This window comes from Erinaceus europaeus, chromosome 14 (genome assembly GCF_950295315.1).
Source record: "Erinaceus europaeus chromosome 14, mEriEur2.1, whole genome shotgun sequence".
Classification (NCBI taxonomy): domain Eukaryota; kingdom Metazoa; phylum Chordata; class Mammalia; order Eulipotyphla; family Erinaceidae; genus Erinaceus; species Erinaceus europaeus.
The window spans coordinates 29,539,951-29,567,318 of record NC_080175.1 but is presented as its reverse complement, the minus strand read 5'-3'; the positions used below and the strand labels follow the sequence as shown (position 1 = coordinate 29,567,318).

At 41.1% G+C, this 27,368-nt stretch overlaps 2 protein-coding genes across 8 annotated transcripts in view; one reads left to right on the top strand and one right to left on the bottom strand.

Annotated features, from left to right (window-relative positions):
- Nucleotides 1-43: 43 nt before the first annotated feature.
- LOC103119923 (cytochrome c oxidase assembly protein COX15 homolog) lies at nt 44-26,866 on the bottom strand. Of its 2 annotated transcripts, none has more exons than XM_016191365.2 (9): nt 26,701-26,866; nt 19,398-19,588; nt 17,893-18,015; nt 17,261-17,447; nt 12,944-13,111; nt 9,257-9,338; nt 5,194-5,348; nt 2,725-2,838; nt 44-1,765 (listed from the first exon to the last, which is right to left on the bottom strand). In XM_016191365.2, exons 1-9 carry the CDS (start codon nt 26,788-26,790, stop codon nt 1,634-1,636), a joined length of 1,242 nt encoding a protein of 413 aa, XP_016046851.2. In that variant the 5' UTR covers nt 26,791-26,866; the 3' UTR covers nt 44-1,633. The 2 variants fall into 2 exon arrangements, with proteins under 2 accessions (XP_016046851.2, XP_060027485.1); XM_060171502.1 differs by lacking the exon at nt 26,701-26,866 and adding an exon at nt 26,440-26,687.
- Nucleotides 26,867-26,917: 51 nt separating this feature from the next.
- The window catches only part of CUTC (cutC copper transporter), a 40,808-nt gene continuing 40,357 nt past the window's right edge, over nt 26,918-27,368 (top strand). For 2 of the 6 annotated variants that reach the window (XM_060171505.1, XM_060171504.1), the window contains exon 1: nt 27,124-27,267. Coding sequence is in view for 4 of the 6 variants with exons in the window: in XM_060171503.1 (XP_060027486.1) it covers nt 27,053-27,113 (61 nt within the window). In the remaining 2 variants the exon portion in view is untranslated. The other 4 variants (XM_060171503.1, XM_016191357.2, XM_016191358.2 and 1 more) reach the window with 4 other exon arrangements.

Sequence of the window (27,368 nt, the reverse complement as noted above, 5' to 3'; positions counted from 1 at the left end):
AACCGACAATAAGGTACTGCAAACATGGCAGATGCTATGAAAATATGTTAAGTACATTTATTGTGATGATCACGTTACAGTGTGAACATATGTAGATTCCTTGACTGTACACTGGAAATTAAATAATGTTGTATGTCAATTATACTTACAAATAAAGCAGTAAGCAGCTGGGGGAATAACTCAGCTGGTAAAGTGCAGAACTTACATGCCCAAGGCTGCTGGCTTAATCCCTGACAACACATGAGCCAGAGTAGTGTCTAGCTTCTCTCTCTCTCTCTCTCATGTGAAACTCCACCTCATATGAAATAAATAAAACTTTAATATAAAAAAAAATGAAGCAATAAAAAAGTTGGCTAGGACAGAGCCTTATGAAATGTCAATGTAAACTCATAACAATCTGTTTAAACATCTGAATAAATTTTCATATAGTACATCTTCAAAATCCTTTTTCTCTTATTTATAAGGCTGTTATGAAACAAACCTATTTGTACATCTATTCCATTCCTCTGAATTCATAAGATAACAGCACTATCAAAAGAGGCACTGGACTAGTTCATGATGAATCCAACTGGCTACTAGTCATTTTCTTTTCAAAGGACAAAATAAACCTTTTTTTCCTGCAATAGATAACAGATGCCAAGCTTGTAAAAATCTACCCATTTTTGAAAATCAGAACTGTAAAAGACCTTTTTTTTTGCCTCCAGGATTATCACTGGGACTAGGTGTCTGCACTAAGAATCCACTGCTCCTGGAGCCTATTTTTTCCCATTTTTTGTTGCTCTTGTTGTTGTTGTTGTTATTGTTGCCACTGCTGTTGTTGGATAGGACAGAGAGAAATTGAGAGAGGAGGGGAAGACAGAGAAGGAGAGAAAAAGATAAACAACTACAGACCTGCCTTACCACTGAAGCAACCCCCCTACAGATGAGGAGTCGGGGGCTTGAACCAGGCTCCTTGCACAAGTCCTTGTGCTTCAAGCCACGTGCGCTTAACTCACTGTGCTTAACCCACTGCACTACTGCCCAGCCCCCAAGACACTATGTCTTACTGAAGGTTATCTACCTACTTTAGAATTCTGCTCATTGAAACTCAACCTGAAAGAAATACATCTAAGATCATAAATAGTTTCTACTTAGGCAGAATATAGGACTCAAATAGACAGAGATCATACACATAGAGGCAAGAGCTTACAACATTAAGAAATCTGAGGCAGAATCTATTGATGCTAAGCAGCAGAAAATGTCAGAATTCTTCCTCTACATTAAATCTGATTTTCAACATGAAAAGTAGTAAGTCTAAACAGGAACCTTTAGTGTCACCATGCCCAATGATTTTTTTTGGGGGGGGGTGGGGCAAGGAGAGTGCACTTGGAGAAGAGTATGTGCATGCCAGAGATTGAGTCAAACCTAGATCCTTGTCCATGTGAGGTGCAAGCTCTCCCACTAAGCTGCATCCCTGGCCCTCTATGGCATTCTTGATCCAGGGGCTGTCTCAGAAACAAACAATCTGTATAACTTGACCAATCTGGAAACAGCTTGGTATACGAAGGTCATCCTTTTAGAAACCCCCAAATCCTTTATACTCTGATGAGTTCTCAAAAACAGTTTCATTCCTAGGAGGCTGATCTTCTTAGAATTATTTTGGGACTCTTCGGAGTTCACTCATGAGCCAAAGGGCAACACTGAGCAGAGCCAAGGAGCCCGACTGGTGAGTGGCAGCCAGAGGAGTTGGAACATACATCAGCAGAGTGCTGATGCCCAGGCCCACCTGTTTCAAAGGGAAGAAAGCAGCAAGAAAATTAGGAACCACAAACTGAGCTAAAACGACTGAGCAAACCTCCATATTACCCCTTCAAATCATTTAAAAAAAAAAAAATATATATATATATATATATATATATATATATATATAATTTCCACAAATAAATTTATTTGCAGCAAAGGAAAATGCAAACAAAACCAACCTGAATCTCCTTATCCTTCACTCTATTTCTGGTCTCCTCTACAAAAGTCACCACTGTTCTTGTTTCTACATGCTTGTATTGTTTTGTATAAATGTTTATAGATAAACATACAATTATGTACATTAATAAATATATATTGTTCAGTGGAATAGGTAGCATAATGGTTATGCAGAGACCCTCATGCCTGAGGCTCTTAAGTCCCAGGTTCAATCCCCTGCACCACTAGAAGCCAGAGCTGATCAGTGCTCTGGCTAAAGTAATAATAATAATAACAATAATAAATGTATTAAATATATATTGTTCTATCTTTTGGGGTTTTTTTCAGCTAATAATCTATATCTTCTGTTATTTCATTTGTAAGAACTGAAAATTATGTATTTCATTTTCTGATTGATCTTCCAGCCTATTATAAATATTTAAAAATATCTTCTTCTAGGTGCTGGGAAATGGTTCACCCAGTACAGTACATACTGCTGTTTAGGTTTAAGCCCCTGGTCACCACATGGATGCACCTGTACAGGAAAAACTTCAAGAGTAGTAGAATAGTGCTACAGTGTCTCTGTCTCTCTCATCACTCCCTCCCCTAAGGGGGGAAAAAATGTCCCTCACTGGTGGAAATATACAGGTGTGAAGCCCCAGAGAAAAACATGGCACAAAAAAAGGGTTTTTTTTTTTTTTTTTTTTTTTTTTGCCTAGCACTTTTCCTTTTTAACTTTGTTTTGGACACACTGTCCTATCAAAAAAAGTGCTGCTGTTTTTTTACCTGTGTATAAGCCAATGCTAGAAGAGTTGCTGCTGCCATCTTAGTCCTTCGAGGAAGGGGAATTCTCCGCAAGAGAAAATAGAGCACTGTAATGGCAGTCACTGAACTGATTCCCTGCAGGGAGGAAAGACTCTCGGTAAGCACTGGGGAGAAAGAAGTGTGACATTCCTGGTTTCTGCTCACTTTCCATTTTATACTCACTAAGCAGTTTGCTGTCCCAGGTAGAGAACCACCTTGCAGTTCCAACTCTGATTACTCCTTCTCAGTCTCTATCATACTCCTCTTGGTCAACTGGTTATTTAAATGTCAGTATTCACTAGATCCTACCTAGTGTCAGTGTATCACTTAAACATATTTTTTCTCTCCAGTGATCTTTTCCATTTTCCAATGCAGTGTCCCCCAGGTGTGGCTCTCACTTGAAAAAATAATTCAGGTGGGAGAGACAGCATAATGGTTATGCAAACAGACTCTCATGCCTGAGGCTCCAAAGTCCCAGGTTCAATCTCCCACACCACCATAAGCCAGAGCTGAGCAGTGCTCTGGTGTTTCTCTCTGTCTGCATCTCTCTCAAAAATAAAATAAATTTTTTTAAAAAAAGGAAAAGAAAAACTAATTCTTTCCATCTTTTCCCTTAAATTTATCTTTATTTTAATCTTGTATTTCTTTTCTTTTCTTTTCTTTTTTTTGTCTCCAGGGTTGTTGCTGGGGCTCGGTGCCTGCATCATGAGTCCATTGCTCCTGGAGGGTACTTTTTTCCTTTTGTTGCCTTTGTTGTTTTTATCATTGTGGTGGTTATTATTATTATTGTTATTGATGTCATTGTTGTTGGATAGGACAGAGAGAAATGGAGAGAGATGGGGAAGACAGAGAAGGGAAGAGAAAGATAGACACCTGCAGACCTGCTTCACCACTTGTGAAGTGACTCCCCTACAGATGGGGAGGTAGGGACTCGAACCAGGATCCTCACGCCAGTCCCTGCACTTTGTGCCATGTGCGCTTAACCGGCTGCACTACCACCCGACCTCCTAATCCTGTGTTTCTAAAGCAAGGCTGACCCCAGCACATGAGGGCCATTATTTTCTAGGGTTGTAAATAGAGAAAGTGGTGGTGCTGTCAGTGCTTAAACAACAACAAAACTAGTCTCATCTGCATTTATTCCTTCAGACCAGGGTCCTGGGACTGGTAAAAACATTTCCACTGCCCGTTCTGTGATGTCAAGGAGAATATTTTTCTAGCAGATTTCCACATGATTTCACCTCTTTTTCAGGAGTGGTGCCAATTTCAACCTAACTTCACTAGTTCCAAAATGTGTGCAGAGATGGGGGCTGAGTCTACACAAGGTAAGCTGCCGAAGTCCCAGCATTCTTGTAGGCTACCGGAGTTTCCTTTTTGGTCTGTACTTGTGTCACTCTCAGTCACGTACTGCCGGTCCCTGTTCAGGCGCCATTTGCTGGGCTAGCTTCGCGGGCAAGAGACAGACAACCAGGGATTCATGGCTGATCTGGGAACGCAGTTCAATCTTTATTGACGAGCAGGGATGCAGTTCAACAATCTAATCTCTTCTAATCCCTCTTCATTAGAAACCCCTGTCTTTTATATTTCCTGAGGCGGAAGTGTCAGGAAAAGGAAGTATGTAGGATAGGGGGTGGAGAGAAGGAAAATATCGCTTGAACCAATGGGGATTAAACCAATGAAAACAATGATTATGTAAATAGACCAGAGTCAAGCAATGCAACAGAAGGGGTCTTAGAAGAAGCAGAATTTAAAAGCATAGCAACAACGTACCACAAATTGATGACACGCCTCCATTTCTAGTTCATTACTCATTTCCAACTACGTACTATTTCTGAGTCAGAAGAACTATGGGACTTCTTTGATCTTTCTTCATCTTCATTCCTGTATCCTTTCTTCTGTTTCCTAAAACTTCTGTCAATGCACAATTCTTTGCACATTTTGCTCCACTGCAAAGCCTTGATCCCTATCACTCTCACCTGGTTACTAAACAAAACTATTAGTTCTTGTTGCTAATGTTACCCAGCTCCAATTTACCATGCCCAGGCTGCCACATCAAGTTTGACATGAATCCTTAGCAGCTGCTTCAGTGAAATGAAAAGTATTTATGATGCTCTTGTCTTCAGAGCTTCAGGGGTTTCATGAAGCTCTGTGTTTAGTAACCATTGTATTCTCTTCTTACTCAGCCTCCTTTCTGTTAAAATGATGCTCTTGTGTGTGCATACAAATGAGGGATGTTGTCACCTGCCAGCCAATAAAAGGTATGTTTGAACTTTAAGCTAGCTGAATCTGAAAGTCAGACTTTTGCTGAAAACATCGGATCAGGGAGCGGATGCTGTATTTCTTCTAAAGAGAAATGGAAGTCCCCCACTCTACTCTCTTTGTTGCCAGCAGTGTTGCACTGACACATGAGTGGGTCCCTGTGCTTAGCAGTAAATAACAAGCAGACAGACTTACCAATATCCGGTGATCAAACTGCACCATGGTGGGATTCTCAAAAACATTTCTCAGGATGGGGGAGAAGGTGAAGAGATCTCCTGGAATCCAAGATTCTCCCATCTTGGGGAAGGAATTATAGACAAGTCCAGCATCTAAACCAGCCACAAAAGCTCCTATATCCAATGTGAGAGAGAGATTGGTTAAGTACTAGTTCTGGCACAGAAATAAAAACTTATCATCCCAGTGGCAGATAAAAGGAATAAGCAAAAAATAATAACAGGGGTTCTTAAGCAGTGAGTAAACATTATAATCACAATGGGAACTTAGAAATAGCAAATCATTATGTTGCACCTTAAACCAGTGTAATATGTCAAGTATACCTTAAAAAACAAAATTGCACCCTCACTTTTTAAAATCTTGTTTTTTAATCTTTATTTATTGAATAGAGACAGCCAGAAATTGAGAGGGAAGGGGGCAAGAGATAGAGAGATACCTACAGCCCTGCTTCACCACTCACAAAGCTTTCCCCATGCAAGGAAAAGTCTAGGAGGCTAGAACCTGGTCTTTAAGTATTGCAGCATGTGTGCTCAACCAGGTGTGCCACCACCCAGCCCCCATCCTCACTTTCCACTCAAATTTTTGGATTGCCTCTTCTACAGGAATTGAGAGGCATGATAATTTGGAAAATATTCTTTATTGATTCTGCTGTCCCTGCCCCCCCCCTTTTTTTTTTTTTGCTGTTGTTTGTTTTTACAGAATGGATAAGACAGACAAAACCGGAGTCTCTCCAGCTGGTTTTTTGTTTTGTTTTGTTTTGTTTTGCCTCCAGGATTATGCTGGGACTCGGTGCCTATACTAGGAATCCACTGCTCCTGGAGACTATTTTTTCCCCTTTTGTTTTCCTGTAGTTGTATTGTTGTTGTTTTCATTGCTGTCATTGTTGTTGTGTAGGACAGAGAGAAATTGAGAGAGATGGGGAAGACAGACAAGGAGAGAAAGACACCTGCACACCTGCTTCACTGCCTGTGAAGTCACCCCACTCCAGGTGGGGAGCCAAGGGCTGGAACCGGGAATCTTTACGTTGGTCCATGTGTGCTTAACCAGCTGCGATACCGCCTGGCCCTCCCTGATGCCCTTTTTTTTTCTTTAAAAATATTTTATTTATTTTTGTTACCCTTGTTTTATTGTAGTTATTATTGTTATTATTGATATCATCGCTGCTGGATAGGATAGGAAAGAAATGGAGAGAGGAGAGAAAGACAGAGAGGGGGAGAGAAAGATAGACACCTGCAGACCTACTTCACCGCCGTGAGTGACTCCCCTGCAGGTGGGGAGCCAGGGCTTGAACAGGGATCCTTATGCCGGTCCTTATGCTTTGCGCCACATGCACTTAACCCGCTGCGCTACAGCCCGACTCCTCCGATGCCCTTTTTAAACCACCATCATAATCCAATGAGAACTTCCCAAATGAGAAATATTCAGAAATAGATGATTGTATGATTTACTCCCTTGGGCTTGGACTCCAGTGTTACTTAATCAAAGAGACCTTCCCAATGATCCCTCTCTTTTTTAAAATTTATAAAATGGAAATATTGACATGACTGTAGGATAAGAGGGGTTCATTTCCACACAATGTACCCAGAGCTCCATATCCAATCCCCTCCCTCGATAGCTTCCCTATTCATTTATTTATTTATTTATTTATTTATTTTTTAGCTTCTCTATTCTTTATCCTCCTGGGAGAATGGACCCAGGATCCAACTATTTTATTTCTTTATGAGAGAGATGCAAACACACACACACATATACAATCAGGAGAGGACTACTTTGCTCTGGCTTATGGTGCTGCAGGAGACTGAACCTGGAACTTTGGAGCCTCAGGCACGAGAGGCTCTGTACATAACCTTTATGCTATCTATCTCCCCCACCCCTCCCAACGATCTCTTACCCATATCTCCTATCCTGCTTTTTCTTCCAGAATGGAATGCCACCTGACATATATTTTTCTTGTATATTATCTATCTTCCCCAAGTGCTCAGAAAATGTTTGTTGAATGAGGAAACAGTAAAAACTAAACTCTAGATAATACATTAAAAAGGGTATCTATCAGGGGCCAGGTGGTGGGCACACCTGGTTAAGCACAAGCATTATACCGTGCAGGGACCCAGGTTCAAGCCCCTGGTCTCTACCTACATGAGTGGTAAAGTAGGGCTGTAAGTGTCTCTCTTTCTCCCCCATCTTCTCAATTTTTCTGTCTCTATCCAGTAATAAATAATTTTTTTAAAAAATAAAGGGTATGAATTAATAGATGAATGGCCTATCTCTGATCAAAAAGGTTCAGGAGGGAAAGATTATTTTCCTGATTTCTATAAATGACATTTTTTTTATCTATATACAAAATTATAAGCTTACGGAGAATAGGTAAACACCATACACACCATTAAAGTTCTATGTCCCTACCTGCCAACAACCACTATAGTTCTCAGAGGCTTAGACACAGTTTGTAGTAAGGCTAGTTTTTTTTTTTTTTTTAAATGTAAATGATATTTACAAAATTGAAATTCAAGCTCTTCTATTTTACTTACACACACACAAAGTGGAGTGGATTGCTGGTAAGGTGGTTAATGGTTATTATTTTTAGAGCAGTACTGTCTCACAGAATATTCTATGATAGTGGGAATGTTCTATGTCTGCCAGTCAATACAATAGCTGTAAGCCACATGTAACTAATATGACTAAGGAATTAAATCTTAAATTGTAATTAATGTATGTTTGATAATCATGTAAAACTAGTAATCACTTTATTTAACTAGACTGAGAAAAACAGAGGGATGATTTAAAGAGTAGGAAAAGATCTGTGTAGTGTGAAAAATATTTCCCTATAAGCCATTATTAAATCACTACTAAATAATGTTTTAAAAGGGAGGAGGACAGAAAGAAAAGAGAAAAAAGAAATGACCTTTGCTGGCTTCTTCACCCCAATGAACTTCTTGGTGTAATGTAAAAGTAGTAATACTAGGGAGTCGGGCGGTAGCACAGTGGGTTAAGTGCACGTGACACAAAGCGTAAGGATCCCGGTTCCAGCCCCCGGCTCCCCACCTGCAGGGGAGTCGCTTCACAGGCAGTGAAGCAGGTCTGCAGGTGTCTTTCTCTCCCCCTCTCTATCTTCCCCTCCTCTCTCCATTTCTCTCTATCCTATCCAACAACGACGACAACAATAACTACAACAATATAACAACAAGGGCAACAAAAGGGAACAAAAAAAGTAGTAATAGTAATGTTAACAGAATAATATTCTTTTCTACTCTTCTAAGCACTAAATATTGTTCACATGCATTAGTCACACTATTATCATTATCCCCATTTTACAGCTCTGGCTCATTGAAGGATCAAGGTTACACAGATCAACCAAGGTTATATAGTTCATAGTTGTAAAGCCAGGATTTGAATCTGGGCAGGATTCAAAAGTTGATACCTCAAACTTCTGTACAACTGACTAGAAAGCAGGATATTGGGAAAGACAGATGTAGCAGAAAAGGGGAGTCGGATGGTAGCGCAGCAGGTTAAGCTCATGTGGTGCAAAGCACAAGGACCAGTGTAAGGATCCTGGTTCGAGCCCTGTGCTCCCTACCTGCAGGGGAGTTGCTTCGCAGGCAGTGAAGTAGGTCTGTAGATGTCTATCTTTCTCTCTCCCTCTCTGTCTTCCCCTCCTCTCTCCATTTCTCTCTGTCCTATCCAACAACAATGACATCAATAATAACTACAACAATAAAACAAGGGCAACAAAAGGGAATAAATATTAAAAAAAAAAAAGCAGTAGCAGAAAAGACAGGGCTTAAAGATGGTAAATATGAAAAGGCAGGTGTGAGAGAGAAATAAAAAAAAGCTGGAGATCTCATGCCTGAGGCTCCAAAGTCCCAGGTTCAGTCTCCCACAACACCATAATCCAGAGCTGAGCAGTGCTCTGGCAAAAAAAAAAAAAGAGAGAGAGAAAGAAAAGCTAAAGGAAAGGGCAGAAGTTTATGCAAGAGATCTTATAAATGTAATGAAAACAGACCATCTTTGATGAGAAGAGCCTTACCTGAGAGAGCTGTAAGGAACACGAGGCCTGCTGTTCCATGAGCAAATCGTCTCAACCACAGAAGCTGACGAGTTTCAGGCAACTAAGCAAGAAGAAAAAAAAAGAAAAAAAGAAAGAAAGAAAACACCTCACTCAGATAAACCATACTACAGAACCTATGAAGGCCAATCAAGTCTCCAAGTCCTAACCCAAGTGACAGGTTTTTTTTTTTAATTTATATTTATTTATTTTCCCTTTTGTTGCTCTTGTTTCTTATTGTTGTTGGAGTAATTATTGTTGTTGCTACTGATGTTGTCATTGTTAGCACAGAGAAATGGAGACAGGAGGGGAAGACAGAGATGAGGAGAGAAAGGTAGACACCTACAGACCTGCTTCCCCTGCAGGTGGGGAGCCAGGGGCTCCATCCAGGATCCTTAAGCCAGTCCTTGCGCTTCGCACCACATACGCTTAATCCGCTGCACTACCGCCCAACTCCCCCAAGTGACAGTTTAAGGTTAGATCTTCTCTCACCTACAGGTTAGGTACAGTACTCAAAGTAGATAGTCTATGTATATATCACTTTTTTTTTAAGGTTTATAGTTACTGTCTGTCCTCCCTATTACCTTGTAGGCGTAGTGAAGGCAGAACCTGGCACCTGTCTTGCTTCCATAGTACTTTTAGCCCAAAGCTGAGCATGTAGATCTCAATACAGATCTGTTCAATAACTGATGATATCTAAGACTGTTATGTGTGATATTTAGAAATATCAGCACTCAGGAAATATAATCAGGATCCAAACTGCATAAATGCATTTGTTTAATCTTTTTTCTTTTATTTTTTACTATAGATAACTTCTGATACCAATCAGTGAACCAACAAATAGTCATTAATAACTTTACAAACAGGTAATTATAAAGATAGATACAAAGGAACTGAGTCAGAGATGCCCACAAATGGTTTATAATCCTTTATGTGAAAGGTTAAGTACTGTTACTTAGATATCAATGGGCAGCATATCTCATTGGTGAATACTGGCATCATACAACAACTTTCTGTGGAATGGAAATTTTTTTTGTCTGTACTGCCTAAAACATGGCTAGAGATTTAAGACATGGCTAGAGGAACTGGAAATTAGTTAATTTTATTTAATAAACTAATTTATTGGGGCCAGGCGGTGGTATACCTGGTTAAGTGCTCACATTATAGTGTGCAAGGACCCAGGTTCAAGCCCCTGGTTCCCACCTACAAGGAGGAAGCTTTATGAGTGGTGAAGCAGGACTGTAGGTGTCTCTCTGTCTCTTTCCCTATCTACCTCACCCCCTCTCAGTTTCACTCTGTCCCTATCCAATAATAAATACATAAATAAATAAAAATAAAGCTTTTTAAAAAATAAAATAAAATAATTTAATTAGGTAAATTTTAAACAATTGCATGTGACCAGTAGCTACTATGCTAGACTAAAGTGGACTATCATTTATTTCAAACTGTTCATATGATTAGTGGAATGTAAATAAGCAAAAGACAAAAACTAATAATTGGGGGCCAAGTGGTGGCGCACCTGGTTAAGTGCACATGTTACAATGTGCAAGGACCCAGGTTCGAGCCCCTGGTCCCCACCTGCAGGGGGAATGCTTTGCAAGTGGTGAAGCAGGGCTGCAGGTGTCTCTCTTTCTCTCTCACTATCTCCCTCTACCCTCTCAATTTCTGACTATCTCTATCCAATAAATGAAGATAATAATAAAAAACTAATGATTGATAACATTAAAAATTACTTATAACCTTTAAGAGGACCATTTCTCACAAGGAACTACCTTGCTGGCTCCAAGAGTGTCATTTCAGTGGAGAGAATATTTTGAAGTGTAGGGAAACCAAATGATAGGAGTTGACAAAACAGCTCGCCTGGATAGTGTGCTTGCTTTGTCAGTGTGCTATCCAAGTTTTGAGCCTGGACCCCACCTCACCAAAAGAAGTTTCAGTGCTGTGCTATCTTTTCCTCTCTGTCTTCTATCTGATTTAAAAAAAAAAAAGTGACAATCAACAGAAACTGAAAGAAAGAATGGGTTTTCAGGAAGAACACCTACTGATGAAAGCAATTCATTTCAGAAGTTTTGAAAGTTAGGAGAATAATAACAATGTTCAAGCTCATTTGAAGTCCCTGTGGGGAATGACTACCAAGGCAAAACCTTCTTTCCTTTCCCTACTGGGACCTAGGTCATTGTCTCCAAAAAAATAACTGGATTCTAATTTAAAACATTATTTTCCCTAGTGGGGGTTGTATTTTTATGTGGAAAACTGAGAAATGTTATGTATGTACAAACTACTGTATTTACTGTCAAATGTAAAACATTAATCTCCCAATAAAGAAATTAAAGAAAAAATTATTTTCATAAACAAGGAGGTAACCCAGTGGTGGAGCACAGGACTTGCAGGCATGAGGCCAAGTGCCATCCTTTCAACTGAATATTGATGCTTTGATTCTCTCTAGCTAAATAAACCCTTAAAATAAAGTTTTTAATGTCTTCAGAAAAAAGACCTAGAGGAGTCGGGTAGTGGTGTACCTGGTGGTACACGTATCACCATGTACAAGGACCAGGGTTCAAGCCTGTGGGAAAAGGTTCACAAGCACTACTGCAGGTGTCTGTCTGTCTGTCTGTCTATCTCTCTCACACTCTCTCTCTTCCTGTCCCTCTCAATTTCTCTGTTTTATCAAATAAAATAAATAAAGTTGTGGTCTGGGAGGTGGTGCAATAGATAAAGCACTGGACTCTCAAGCATGAAGTCCTGAGTTCAATCCCCAGTAGCACATGTACCAGAGTGATATCTGGTTCTCTTTCTCTGTCTTTCTCATGAATAAATAAATAAGATCTATAAATAAATAAAATAATCCCTGGGAGCCAGCAAGATAACTCACATGCTAGGGCACAAGCCCCTGGCACTCCACATGGGAGGGCTATGATGCCAGAGGAAGCAAGGAATAGTGAGATAATACATGTGTGTGAAGCCCTGGGATTAAAAAAAAAAGTTCTATTTTCATCTCAAACTTAACTTCAAGAATAATTTATCCAGGTAAATTGACTTTAGTACTTAAAATGAAATTTATTGAAAAAAAGAAGATTCATGCCTTGAATTTACAACGAGGCATAAAATATAAAAACCAGTAAGTAGTATTTTCATTTAAACAAAGAGAATACTTTCAAGACAAAAATCACTAAGGCATACCATATTATTAGACCTGATGAATGACAAGTCCCCTTCTAAAGAACTCAATACAGTGCTTGTACATCACTAAAGGTGCAGGGCAGAACTTGTCCTCTGGGCTTCCTCACCTCTGCCCTCCTACTCTAGGGGTTAACAGCAAATGGTCCGTGTCTCTTGATACTCATTCCTGCTTTTTCTAAAATTCACGTTTTCACCTTTCCCTATAGGCAAAGCTAACAAAATACTCAGCTCCTAAACTAACTATTTGAATGAGAAGATTCCAGCACAAGAGAAAACCACATTTTACTTGGTAGTACTGAAGTTATTCCAAGTTTCAAGGGGCGATGTTTCTCTAAACTTTGATTACACCTCGTTTCTGGCAAACTGATATATCTTACTAAGGAAACACATGCAGTTTTACTTTTAGGTCCCCATTAGAACTAGAACTTCCATTTCTCTGAGCCTGTCAACATATGTACACATGTGGTAACAATACAGACCGATATTTACCTTGTGCTGAGGGAGCAGAAGGGAGAGGGAGGTCCATAAGCTGGCACAGTAAAGAACAAGGGCTGATCCCAAGTGGGCAGCGAGGCGGTACTGACTGACCCGAGGGATGTCATAGGAGTTGGGTTTTTCTTCTAATCCACTTTTGACCATGTACCATCCTAACAGACCCTAGTACCAAAGGAGAAGAGGCAAATAAAACAAGATTACAACTTTTTAACTTTACACTATGAGGATGAGCTACTAGGAACCCTCACTACCTGACTTCTTTCTATATATCTTCCTGGAGTCTCTGTATCCTAAGAATCATGAGTCATTTCCACACATAGTAGCAAAATTACCTAGACATGTTTTTTATTACTACAGTTTTGTTTTTAGCACAGGCAGAGATAGAGAAGAGAGAAAGAGACCATAGCATTGAAGCTTCCTTCAGTGTAGTGAGTACTGGGTTTGAGCCTGTGTTGTGCACGTGGCAAAGCAGTGAACTATCCAAGAGAGCTATTTTGCTGACCCAACACTGTTTATATTAAAATTCTGTGGGAGTAGGACTGAGGAGAGAGCACAAAGGACTAGTATGAGAGTGGTCCCAGCTAGAATCCCTGACACCAGTAATAGTAGGAGCTGATTGATGCTCTCTCTGGGCAAAACAACCAACCAACTTTACCGAAGTATTAGCAAAATATAGAACAGTACACAATAGCTTACCTGTGAGGAATACTTTACAAATGCTTGATGTGATTTAGCATTATGTAAAAGAGAGTAAAGTAAGCTATTTCTATAAAAAGTAAACTGGTATTTTAGGAAAACTTGACAAGATAGGGGTTCACAAACTACCATCAAGTTAGGTGAAAAAAGATAATTGTAGAAGTCTGGGGGTCAGGTGGTGGCGCACCAGTGTGCAATGACCCAGGTTGAAGCCCCTAGTCCCTACCTGCAGGGGGAAAACTTCGTACGTGCAGGAGCAGGGTTGCAGGTAGGTGTCTCTCTGTCTCTTTCCCTCCTCCTCCCTTCTCAATTTCTCTGTCTCTATCCAATAATAAAAATAATAAATATTTTTAAGGGTCAGGCGGTGGCGTACCTGGTTAAGCGTACACATTACAGTGTGCACGGACCCAGGTTTAAGCCCCTGGTCCCTACCTGCAGGGGGAAAGCTTCACAAGTGCTGAAGCAGGGCTGCAGGTGTCTCTCTGTCTCTCTCCCGCCCTATCTCCTCCTCCCCTCTCAATTTCTGTCTCTAGCCAATAAAGTTTGGGAGAGAAGTCATAAAAATCTAAGGTTCTGCAGGCAACTTGCTTTTCTTTCTAATTTTTTACTTTTAATATTTTTACTTATTATTGGATAAAGACAGAAACTGAGAGGGGAGAGGGAGGTACAGAGAGACACCTGCAGGCCTACTTAGCTACTTATGAAGCTTTCCCCCTGCAGGTAGAGACCAGGGGTTTGACCTCGGTCTTTGCACACTTAATGTGTGTGCTTAACCACAGCCAGGCTCCCTTCTTCTTTTTTTAACTCTTTTTTTCCCCTTTAATATTTATTTATTTATTTTCCCTTTTGTTGCCCTTGTTGTTTAACATTGTTGTGGTTATAGATGTCATTGCTGTTGGATAGGACAGAGAGAAATGGAGAGAGATGGGGAAGACAGAGAGGGGTAGAGAAAGACAGACACCTGCAGACCTGCTTCACTGCTTGTGAAGCGACTCCCCTGCAGGTGGGGAGCCGAGGGCTTGAACCAGAATTCTTATGCCGGTCCTTGTGTTTTGCATCACATGTGCTTAACCCACAGCGCCACTGCCCAACTCCCCCCCCCCTTTTTTAACTAAATTAAATTTAATTATTTTGGGTGGGGACAGAGAAATTGAGAGGGAGAGACAGAGAAATTGAGAGGCAGGGACAGAGAAATTGAGAGGGAGAGACAGATACCTGCAGGACTGTTTCACTACTTGTGAAGCTTCCCCTGTGCAAGGTTTGAACCTAGGTGCTTGCACACTGTAATGTCTACACTCATCCAGGTGTGCACTGTCCAGTCCCTTTTTCCACTTTTAAAGAATCCTGTGATTGCATCTGACCTATTTGGATAATCCAGAATGACCTCTTATTTTAAGGGCAGATGAGATAATAACTTTAATTTTTTTTTTAAATTGCCACCAGGGTTATTGCCAGGGCATGGTGCCAGCACTACAAATTCACTCTTCACCACTTGTGAAGTATTTCCTCCTGCAGGTGAGGAGCAGGGACTAGAACCTAGGGCCTTACACATGGTAATGTGTGCGCTCAACTGAGTACACCAATGTCCAGGCTGCAATTCTTTTTTTTTTTCTTTCAGATTTTATTTATTAATGAGAAGTAAGAGGAGTGAGAAAAAGAGAACCAGATATTACTCTAGTATAAGTGCTGCCAGGGATCAAACTTTGGATATCATGCTTGAGAGTCTAACACTTTGTCTACTGCACCACCTCCCAGACCATGATAACCTTAATTTTTTTTTTAAAGATTTTATTTATTTATTAATGAGAAAGACAGGAGAGAGAGAAAGAACCAGACATCACTCTGGTACATGTGCTGCTGGTAATTGAACTCAGGACCTAATGCTTGAGAGTCTAGTGCCTTAGTCACTGCTCCACCTCCTAGACCATAATAACCTTAATTCTTTTTTTTTTTTTTTTTTTTAGATAGGACAGAAAGAAATGGAGAGAGAAGGGGAAGACAGAGAGGGGACGAGAAAGACAGACACTTGCAGACCTGCTTCATCGCCTGTGAAGTGACTCCCCTGCAGGTGGGGAGCTGGGGGCTCGAACCAGGATCCTTGCACCGGTCCTTGCACTTTACACCATGTGCGCTTAACCCATTGCACTACTACCCAACTCTGTAATAACCTTAATTTTTAAGCAACTTTTTAATTGTCATTTAACAGAACATATTCATAGATTTTCACAGACTTTTTTTTTTCCCCTTGAGCACTGCTCAGCTCTGGCATGGTAGCACAGGGAATTGAGTCTCAGACCTGGTAGCCTCTGGCTGAGAATCCTTTTGAAAAACTATCATGCTATCTCCTCCACCCTACTCACAGATTTTAGGAAATAAGATATAATTTAGGAAATAAGTTCACATACATCATCTGAATGACTGAGAGGTCTGATAAAAAAAAATATGACACCCTATGTGGCAAACCCTGGTCTGAGCCACCCTAAAATAAGCTCTCTTTGCTTCATCTATCCTCCCTATATACTACTAGACTTTCATTGGTGTCCCTTTATCATCTATTTCCTTTAACTCCATTTTATCTCTTCAATTCCTTCTACTCACTCGATTCATATAGTTAACACTTCTGAATTAAATCAACCAAGTAACTTCCTCCTGACCAAAAGTGGACTTTTACAATTTTTACACCAGAGCACTGCTCAGTTTTGTCCTATGGTTCTTCTTCTTCTTCTTCTTCTAGCGTTTGCCCTTCTTCTGTAGCCAGTCAACAGCGTCAGGTTGAGCCTGATGTAAAGTTTCGAGACCTCCTATGAATCTGGAGAGGTGGCAGTCATTGACTATGTGGGTCTGTCTGTAGCCGCAGGGGGACTGAACCTGGGACTTTTGGAGCCCCAGGGATGAGTCTGTTTACATAACCATTATGCTATCTCCTCTACTCACCAAAATCTGTTGGAATTTTGGATGCTCTCATACTCTTAATTTAGCACCTGTATACCTAGACCCAAATAACACATAAATATCTTCTCTCATATTCCTTTTCTGTCTCTCAGTCTCACCTAACCACATAAAAGTGGGAGTTTTTCAAAGCTCTTTTCCTAAGCAGGAGTTCAACTTGTATGATTTTAATCACCATTAATTAATTTAAAAATCACATCTGCACTTTTAAGATCCTTTGTTTCACAAAATGTTTCTTTTAGGATTTTTCTGTTTGCTTTATAGTTATCTTAGCCTAAGGATCCCACATCCCCAGGGAACAGGAAAATTAGAAAAACAGAAAGACAAGAACTTAGGAGGAGAGCCATGATAGGAAAGAAACTCTGATTCTTGTGATACAAACATATTCTCAGTGTTTAGTGTTTGCAAGCACTAAATGATGTATTTTACAAGATTTCATTTAGTATCCATACAACCTAAATGCTAGGTACTATTATTACAGCCACTAGTGAACTTAGATAAGATGCCCTGCTAACTAGTAGAGCTAGACCTTGAAGCCAGGTTTGTGACCCTAAAACCTAAGCTTTTACCCACTCTGTTATACTGCTTCAAAAATTACATCAAAAACAACGCTAACTGCAACTTCCTGGGGATTTCTCTGGTTTACCAACATTGAGTAAATCTTACCTGGAAGCAGACTAAACCACAGAGGGCAAGAACACGTCCTTTCAAGCCACGACTAAGCCAGCCCTTTCTCCAAAAATAGGCAGCAGGTAAGATGTATGCAAGGCCTACAAGACGACCCCACATTCGGTGTGAGTACTCCATGTACCAGATGAACTTGAATTCTGCCAGTGTCATACCATGATTCAAGCTGGGTGAAAAGTAAAAAAAAAAGAGAGAGAGAGAGAATAAAGATGAAATACGCAGCTGATTTTTATTTTCAGTCTTGAAGTTTGACTGATTTCATCAGACACCTCTTTCAGGATCTCTGGGAATGCACGTGTAGAGTCGAGGGCTAACTGAATTTAACTGAGCCATGTTTCAAGAAATGGAGGGACCAGGCGGTGGCACACCCAGTTTTGCGCACACATTACCATGCCCAAGGATCTGGGTTTAAGGCCCTGCAATGTTTAAATAAGCAAAAGATGACTAAGGAGGTGGTTGTGAGTAGGGTGCTGAACTTGCTAGCATGAGGCCCAAGTCTGATCCGTGGCATCCTATGTGCCAGAGTGATAATCTGGTATCCTCTATCTTATGTTAATAAACAAGACATTTAAAGCAAACAAACATTTGCCCAATTTTCTGTAATAACTTACATTTTAAATTCTGGGAATTGTTGGTATTTTTTGAACTCTGCTTCCCACTCCTCTTGGTTTGTAGGTGGCTTCATCTCCTTTATTAAATGCCAGTCTACCATTGAGAGGCCAGATTCTGTCAACCTTAAGACAGGAAAGAAATTTGAGTGTTTGAGTATGCATGTGTGTGAGTGTACATATAAGATGCTAATTACTTATAAATGGTTTACAATAGGTAGATCTGAATCTAATCCCTCTAAAAGTAAACAGTACTACATTACTTCTTCTGATACCTTTATTTCCTGTAGACTGACTGGTTGTTGCTTGGTCAAATTTAAGTTGGAGGAAGGGGGCAAAATACATTGGAAGTGACCAGAACATTCATGAGTACCCAGTGTCTATTAGATAGGTGAGCTGTAAGGTGGTGATTATTTTAAGAAACATGGAGAAAGTTTGCAGAACACATACTTTTTTAATACCATAAAGCATTTTCATCAAAAGGAGTTAGGGTACCTAAAGCAAAAAGGTGAATTTTAGGGCTCAGGCAGGAAATGTGCAAGATAAATCTGGAACATCTGATTACTTATAAAGTAATCAAAAGTGGGCGGGGGTAGATAGCAAAATGGTTATAGAGAACCTCATGCCTGAGGCTCCAAAGTCCTAGGTTCAAACCCCCATATCACCAGATGAATAAACAAAAGAGCATCAGACAGGTTAGCAAAAGAAAAATCAAGAGGTTTGGGAGAAAACCTGGGTAATTAGGATTGAATATGAGATATTTATCCTGTGATAAGTGGCCTGGAATACATAGAAAAAGTGAAGCCTTTATCAAACAGAGTATGGTGTCATTTTTACTGAGAATAAAAAGCTTAACTTCAGGTATAGAGGTCAAGTTCATTGATGAACTTATACCTGGGTGGTAGTCGCCAAACCACAATCCTCTGGGTCATACTAGGGTCCTCGATGATTACTTCTTCAATTAGAAAAAAAAGGGAAAGGACTGAGATGGGGCAAGAGCTTCTTGAAGCTTTCAGAGCCTTCACTGCTCCTAATTTAAATTAATCTGGATCTTAAATAATAGTGACCCTTTCTCTCAAGGTCCATAGGGATCTGACTGACCCTTAGTTGCCCAAACCAATGTGATGTTTATAGGAAGAGGACTTCTTTAAAAATAAGAAGACAAGCCTATCTGACCTGTTTGGTGAGACTAATCCCACAATTCAAACAAACTGTATTGTAATTTCTGTAATACATCTGAACTCTGCCTATAGGAAACAAATGTCTACAAACAGTGCACAGTTAACAGTAAGTAGCTAGTTTCTAAGTAGGATCCTACTAATAAAACCCTGTTCTATATAGCAGGTTAAGTCATCAGACTTGTTCTTCAAACCTGTTTCTGCTTATGTAAAATGAGGAAGCCGGAATCAATGGTATCTAAGATCTCTCTCCTCAGTCTTCTCCCTCTGTCATCCTATGCTTTCACCGATGACCATCCAGCTAGCTGACACTATGCGAAAATTACTCACCTGGTTACTCCACCAAGAATAACTGCTCCAGCCACTGTTCCACTGCAGACCAGAAGCCATCGACCCACCACTCGCTCAGCAGCCTTTGAGGGAATAGGCACCGTGCTACTCCCAGATTGCAGAGCTACTTCAGAGATAGTGCTGTACTGCCCTGGCCTCAGGGGGCACCTGGCCCCACAGCTGACACCACCCTAAGGACCAAGACAAATTACAGTTGCAGAATGAGGGAAATGCCTCACTCCACACTACTCACATGCAACCCCACTGTGTCTGGAGTGGATTACCCATTCCATTGCTATCACCCTTGTAAAAGACCATCCGCATCTTTCTCCTTTTCAGGATTTTATTAATACAAGATAGAGAAGGTAAAGAGAACCCTGGTAGACAGACACCAGATAGCCAACCCAGGACCTTACGCTTCCAACTCCAGAGTCGTGCTCACTGTGCCATCTCCCAGGGTCCAAACCATCCCTTTTCTGGAGGTTTCTTCCCTTCAGCTTTGCTTCCCTCCAGATCCATCTCCTCACTACGGGAACTATTTTTTAAAATTTATTGTGGGATAGAGACAGAGAGAAATTGGGGGGGGGGGGGAGAAAGTGAGGGAAAGAAAAGACACACACACACCTCCTGCAGCCTTGCTGTGAAGCTTTCCCCCTGCAGGTGGGGACCAGGGGCTTGAACCTAGATCCTTGCACAACTGGTAATGTGAGTGCTTAGCCACGAGAGCCACTACCCACTCTCCATTTTTTTTGTTTTTTTTTTTTGCCTCCAGGGTTATCGTTGGGGCTCAGTACCTGCACTAAGAATCCACTGCTCCTGGAGGTCATCTTCTTAAATTGATTGGATAGGGCAGAGAGAAACTGAGAGAGGAGGGGAGACATAGAGAGGCAAGAGAAAGACACCTCCTGTGATCAAGTGGTCACAGTGGATGATTCTTTTTATTACCGATTGCATTTATGCTTTTGTTATTCTGGGATTCAGTTTATTATTTTTATTAAGAATTAGTGTTCGGATTAGACTTCTGGAGGTGGAGCTACAAGCAGCAGATCGCTTTCTCTCCTCTCCTCTCCTCTCCCAGATCAACTAGGAATACCAAAGGAGACCAACCGGGACCGAAACAAGACAGGACTAGAAGAATGACCACAGGAACCCAGTAAATTACCGGTGAGTACAAACACGTGTGGCTGGTGACAGAGAGGAGAGAGGGGCCTAAGGAGAGATTAAGTGCCTGCTAACAGTCCAGCAGTTTATCTGTTGAGACACCACCTCCAGTCTGCTCCACCAACAAGGGGACAGCTTAAGGGAGGAGAGGACTCCCCAGAGACTCCCCAGAGACTCACAACTCTGAGTCTCCATTGCTACTACCCTCAGAATCTGGAGCAGCGACAGGAAGGTACACCAGGGGACAGAGACCTATCCAGGAAACTCTGAAGACCTATACCTCGGTGGCATAGCTGAGGGGCTGTGAAAGTCTCTTTGAATAACCACTGGATTATCTCTGCCACACCCTGCTTTATCTCTTGGTCAGGAGTCAGTGATTAAGCTAAGAAGCCTATTGATAGTTTAAAAGCCCTCAGGCTCCCATAGCCTACAGGGAAAGAAAAAAAAAAAAGAAAGAGGATTTTAAACCACTAAGCTCCAACTCAGGGATTGAAATAACTGTTAACTTCCACCACTGTGAACCCTTTAATTAACTTACTTATACGTAGACACAAGTCAATCCAGGCAATAGTGATCAATAATTTGAAAAGTACTGATAAAGGGAACTCATAACATAATATATAAAATGGTTAAAACAACAAGAAAAAATATTGGAGAATCGAACCTGGACAAGAGTCCAGCTAAAAGTCCTCCAGAGGGTGAAACACAAAATAACGAGTTCAACATCCAAACATTAGCTAAGGAAATAATAACAGGAGTGAGTAAAGAATTTGAAAAAATTGTAATCAGAAATGCAGGAACAACAAATCAAAATATGGAAGAAAATACTAATTATCTCATGGTTATTAGAGAGCTGAAAGCTGAAATCGCCGAGCTAAGAATGCCACTAGCTAAACAAGCTAAAACTCTAAAACTCTACAAGAATGGTGTTAAAATATCTTCAATCTTTGATATCAATAAATGTCAATAGCCTGAATTCACAGATTAAAAGACACAGAGTAGGAAGATGGATCAGAAAACACAACCCAACAATATGCTGTCTACAGGAAACCCACCTAACTCAACAAGACAAACACAGACTTAAAGTGAAAGGATGGAAAACTATCATACAAGCCAATGGCCCACAAAAAAGGGCAGGAACAGCTATTCTCATATCTGACATGATAGACTTTAAAATAGATAAGATTAAAAAAGATAGGAATGGACACTACTTAATGCTCAGAGGATCAGTCAATCAAGAAGACTTAACAATTATTAACATCTATGCACCCAATGAGAAGCCATCTAAATACATCAAACTTCTACTGAAAGAGCTACAGCAATATATTAACAGTAACACAATCATAGTATGGGACTTCAACACCCCATTCTCTCAACTTGACAGATCATCCAGGCAGAAAATCAATAAAGACGTAAGGGAGCTAAATGAAGAGATAGATAAACTAGAACTATTGGACATTTTCAGAGTCATTCATCCCAAGAAACTGGAATACACATTTTACTCAAATCCACATGGGTCATTCTCAAGGATAGACCATATGTTAGGCCACAAAGACAGCATCAGCCAATTCAAGAGCATTGAAATCATCCCAAGCATCTTCTCAGACCACAGTGGAATTAAACTAACACTTAACAATCAACAAAAGATTAGTAACAGTGCCAAAATGTGGATGCTCAACAGTACACTTCTTAACAACCTCTGGGTCAAAGAGGAAATCAAGGAAGAAATCAGAATGTTTCGAGACTTCAATGAAAATGAAGACACAAGCTATCAAAATATTTGGGACACAGCTAAAGCAGTCCTAAGAGGGAAGTTCATAGCTATACAAGCACACATTAGGAAACAAGAAAAGGCACAAATAAACAGCCTGATTGCACATCTTAAAGACCTAGAAGAACAACAACAAAGGAACCCTAAAGCAACCAGAAGGACAGAAATCACTAAAGTTAGGGCAGAAATAAATAACACTGAGAATAGGAAAACCATACAAAAGAGCAACAAAAGTGAATGTTGGTTCTTCGAAAGAGTAAACAAAATCGACAAACCTTTGGCCAGACTCACAAAACAAAAAAGGGAGAAGACCCAAATAAATCGGATAGTAAATGAAAGAGGAGATATCACAACAGACACCGCAGAAATTCAACATATCATGCGAGGCTTCTATGAACAACTATATGCCACCAAGCTAGAGAACCTGGAAGAAATGGACGATTTCCTAGATACCTACCAACTTCCAAAACTAAGTAAAGAGGAAGTGAATAACATGAACACGGCCATCACAGCTAATGAAATTGAAACAGTTATCAAAAATCTCCCCAAAAATAAAAGTCCTGGGCCAGATGGTTTTACAAATGAATTCTACAAAACCTTCAAAGAAGAACTAATACCTCTACTTTTAAAAGTCTTCCAGAAGATTGAAGACACTGGAATACTCCCTGCCAGCTTCTATGAAGCCATATATCACTCTGATACCAAAATCAGACAGGGACACAACCAAAAAAGAAAACTACAGACCAATATCTCTGATGAACATAGATGCGAAAATATTGAACAAAATTCTAGCCAACTGGATACAGCAGTATATCAAAAAGATTGTTCATCATGACCAAGTGGGGTTTATCCCAGGCATGCAAGGTTGGTTTAATATACATAAATCAATCAATGTGATCCACCACATCAACAAAAGCAAGACCAAAAACCACATGGTCATATCAATAGATACAAAAAAAGCCTTTGACAAAATACAACATCCCTTTATGATCAAAACACTACAAAAAATGGGAATAAATGGAAAATTCCTGAAGATATTGGAGTCTATATATAGCAAACCTACAGCCAACATCATACTCAATGGTGAAAAACTGGAAGCATTTCCCCTCAGATCAGGTAATAGACAGGGCTGCCCACTATCACCATTACTATTCAACATAGTGTTGGAAGTTCTTGCCATAGCAATCAGGCAGGAGCAAGGAATTAAAGGGATACAGATTGGAAGAGAAGAAGTCAAACTCTCCTTATTTGCAGATGACATGATAGTATACATGGAAAAACCTAAGGAATCCAGCAAGAAGCTTTTGGAAATCATCAGGCAATACAGTAATGTGTCAGGCTATAAAATTAACATTCAAAAGTCAGTGGCATTCCTCTATGCAAACACTAAGTTAGAAGAAGTTGAAATCCAGAAATCAATTCCTTTTACTATAGCAACAAAAACAATAAAATATCTAGGAGTAAACCTAACCAAAGAAGTGAAAGACTTGTATACTGAAAATTATGAGTCACTACTCAAAGAAATTGAAAAAGACACAAAGAAGTGGAAAGATATTCCATGTTCATGGGTTGGAAGAATTAACATCATCAAAATGAATATATTACCCAGAGCCATCTACAAATTTAATGCTATTCCCATCAAGATCCCAAGCACATTTTTTAGGAGAATAGAAAAAATGCTACAAATGTTTATCTGGAACTAGAAAAGACCTAGAATTGCCAAAACAATCTTGAGAAAAAAGAACAGAACTGGAGGCATCACACTCCCAGATCTCAAACTGTATTACAGGGCCATTGTCATCAAAACTGCTTGGTACTGGAACATGAATAGACACACTGACCAGTGGAATAGAATTGAGAGCACAGAAATGAGGCCCCACACCTATGGACATCTAATCTTTGACAAAGGGGCCCAGACTAGTACATGGGGAAAGCAGAGTCTCTTCAACAAATGGTGTTGGAAACAGTGGGTTGAAACATGCAGAAGAATGAAACTGAATCACTGTATTTCACCGAATACAAAGTAAATTCCAAGTAGATCAAGGACTTGGATGTTAGACCACAAACTATCAGATACTTAGAGGAAAATATTAGCAGAACTCTTTTCTGCATAAATTTTAAAGACATTTTCAATGAAACGAATCCAATTATAAAGAAGACTAAGGCAAGTATAAACCTATGGGACTACATTAAATTAAAAAGCTTCTTCACAGCAAAAGAAACCACTACCCAAACCCAGAGACCCCTCACAGAATGAGAGAAGATCTTTACATGTCATACATCAGATAAGAGTTTAATAACTAACATATATAAAGAGCTTGCCAAACTCAACAACAAGACAACAAATAACCCCATACAAAAATGGGGGGAGGACTTGGACAGAATATTCACCACAGAAGAGATCCAAAAGGCCGAGAAACACTTGAAAAAATGCTCCAAGTCTCTGATTGTCAGAGAAATGCAAATAAAGACAACAATGAGATACCACTTCACTCCTGTGAGAATGGCATACATCAGAAAAGGTAACAGCAGCAAATGCTGGAGAGGGTGTGGGGTCAAAGAAACCCTCCTGCACTGCTGGTGGGAATGTAAATTGGTCCAACCTCTGTGGAGAACAGTCTGGAGAACTCTCAGAAGGCTAGAAATGGACCTACCCTATGATCCTGCAATTCCTCTCCTGGGGATACATCCTAAGGAACTCAACACATCCATCCAAAAAGATCTGTGTACATATATGTTCTTGGCAGCACAATTTGTAATAGCCAAAACCTGGAAGCAACCCAGGTGTCCAACAACAGATAAGTGGCTGAGCAAGTTGCTGTATATATACACAATGGAATACTACTCAGCTATAAAAAATGGTGACATCACCGTTTTCAGCCGATCTTGGATGGACCTTGAAAAAATCATGTTGAGTGAAATAAGTCAGAAACAGAAGGATGAATATGGGATGATGTCACTCTCAGGCAGAAGTTGAAAAACAAGATCAGAAAAGAAAACACAAGTAGAACCTGAAATGGAATTGGCATATTGCACCCAAGTAAAAGAATCTGGGGTGGGTGGATGGGGAGAATACAGGTCCATGAAGGATGATAAATGACATAGTGGGGGTTGTACTGTTAAATGGGAAACTGGGGGATGTTATGTATGTACAAACTATTGTATTTACTGTTGAATGTAAAACATTAATTCCCCAATAAAGAAATAAATTTAAAAAAATAGAATCGTATTCATGAAAATAAAAAAAAGACGCCTGCTGACCTGCTTCACCGCTTGTGAAGCGACCCCCTTGCGGGTGGGGATCCGGGGGCTCGAACCCGGATCCTTGAGCTTCCTACTATGTGTGCTAAAGCCCAGCTCCCCTTCCCCCTTGGGTCTTTAACACCCTGACCGACAGCCTACACTGCACTTGCTCTGGGATCTGCTCCTGGGCTCGACCAGGTCCACATGTCACCCACAGCAGCCTCTGACCGGGGACTGTGCCTTCAGGTTCATGGGGCTCCATCTGCAGCAGCCATGAGCGCTGGGACAGAAGCGTCTGCGCCTTGGTCCCCTGCGACCTCTGCTTCCAACACAGCTTCCTTACACAGTACAACCAACACACGAGTTTGACAAGTCAATTATACATGACAGAACTGTGATTTCCTCGTGGGCTGGAGGCTTTAACTACCCAGTTTCTAAACAAATAACAGCCTTTTTCTGACTCAACTGCTAATGACAGAAGCCCCAAATTCCATGTACAGTTTCCTGTTTCTTTTATTTTATTTTTAGTTTTTTTATTGGGGAATTAATGTTTTACATTCAACAGTAAGTACAATAGTTTGTACATACATAACATTCCCCAGATTCCCATATAACAATACAACCCCCACTAGGTCCTCTGAATCCTTCTTGGACCTGTATTCTCCCCACCCAGCCACCCACACAAGTCTTTTACTTTGGTGCGATATGCCCGGTTTCCTGTTTCTAAATGAAACAACTTTGGACAATTTAAATCAATCTTCAATTTAACTCCTCCTCTGTGGAAAGGGCTCATGGTCCCTAATCCGAAGACCTGGGGGCTTCCAGCAGAACCTGGCACATGGTTAAGAATAGCCGAGCTTTTGCTACTTGCTAAGTGTTTGATGCACAAGCTTATCAAGTTGGTGTTGCTGTCGTGCCCCTCTTACAGACGAGGAAATCAAGGCACAGCAAGGGTACCTCATTTGGGCAAATTCCAGACACCGATTAAGTGTTGCCCCCGGCCCAGACTATGCGGGTGATGGCTGAGCAACTGCGGGAACGTGGTGTGCACGGGGTTCTACCACCTTCCTCCCTTCCGCTCCGCCCCTTGCCGGCTTCCGTGGGACTCAGATCGCAGCGGTGCGGTACCTGCGTTCTAGAAGCCGCCCTAGGAACAAGGAGCCGGAGGCACGAGTTGCCCATCAAGGCCTTCAAGGGCGGGAAGAATAATCGCTGCATACCGAGAACTAAGCCCGGATGCAACCGACACCCTTTAACTCGCGGTGATCTCCTCCTTCGTCTCCGAAAGGAGAAGCACTTCCGGGTTACGCAGCGAACACCCTCTAGAGGCCGCAGCCAGCAGCGACTACAGCGCCTGCGCGGGCCACTCCACCTACACGCGGAGTGTTCGTACTTGGGCGGCGGGGGCGCGCCTCAGTGAGCATGCGCCGGCACCCAGACTGCGGGAACTGAAGACGCGCGAGAGCGGAACCCTTCTAGCATGATGAGGCAGGCGGCCTCCTCGGAGCGGAAACGGGCGCGGGTGCCATCCGGGACGGCGGGTGCGGACGGTGGAGGGGAAGGGTGTTGTCTGCAGCCTTCTCTCCCAGGGGCGGGGCGCGGCGGGGCGGCACGCTTTCCGGCCAGTGGGGACATCGCGATTTCCCTCAAAGTAGTTTCCCTGGCTCTTCACAGCCCGCCCGCTCGACTTTAAAGGTGTGGTCCCCGAGGGCATGAAGAGGGGCTTACAGAGAGTGCCCAGCCCTCAGCCAGATGTGCGGGTTGGAATCCCAGCGCCCGCCGAGGGGCTTCTTGCA

What these genes read in the sequence shown, in the direction of transcription:
- LOC103119923 (XM_016191365.2), bottom strand. Translation starts at nt 26,790, where the DNA reads ATGCAGCGATTATTCTTCCCGCCCTTGAAGGCCTTGATGGGCAACTCG. An exon ending in TTCTGCTCCCTCAGCACAAG is followed by an intron (nt 9,339 to 12,943) that starts GTAAATATCGGT and finishes CTTCTTGCTTAG; the next exon opens with TTGCCTGAAACTCGTCAGCT. An exon ending in AGTTTGATCACCGGATATTG is followed by an intron (nt 2,839 to 5,193) that starts GTAAGTCTGTCT and finishes TCCTCCCTGCAG; the next exon opens with GGAATCAGTTCAGTGACTGC.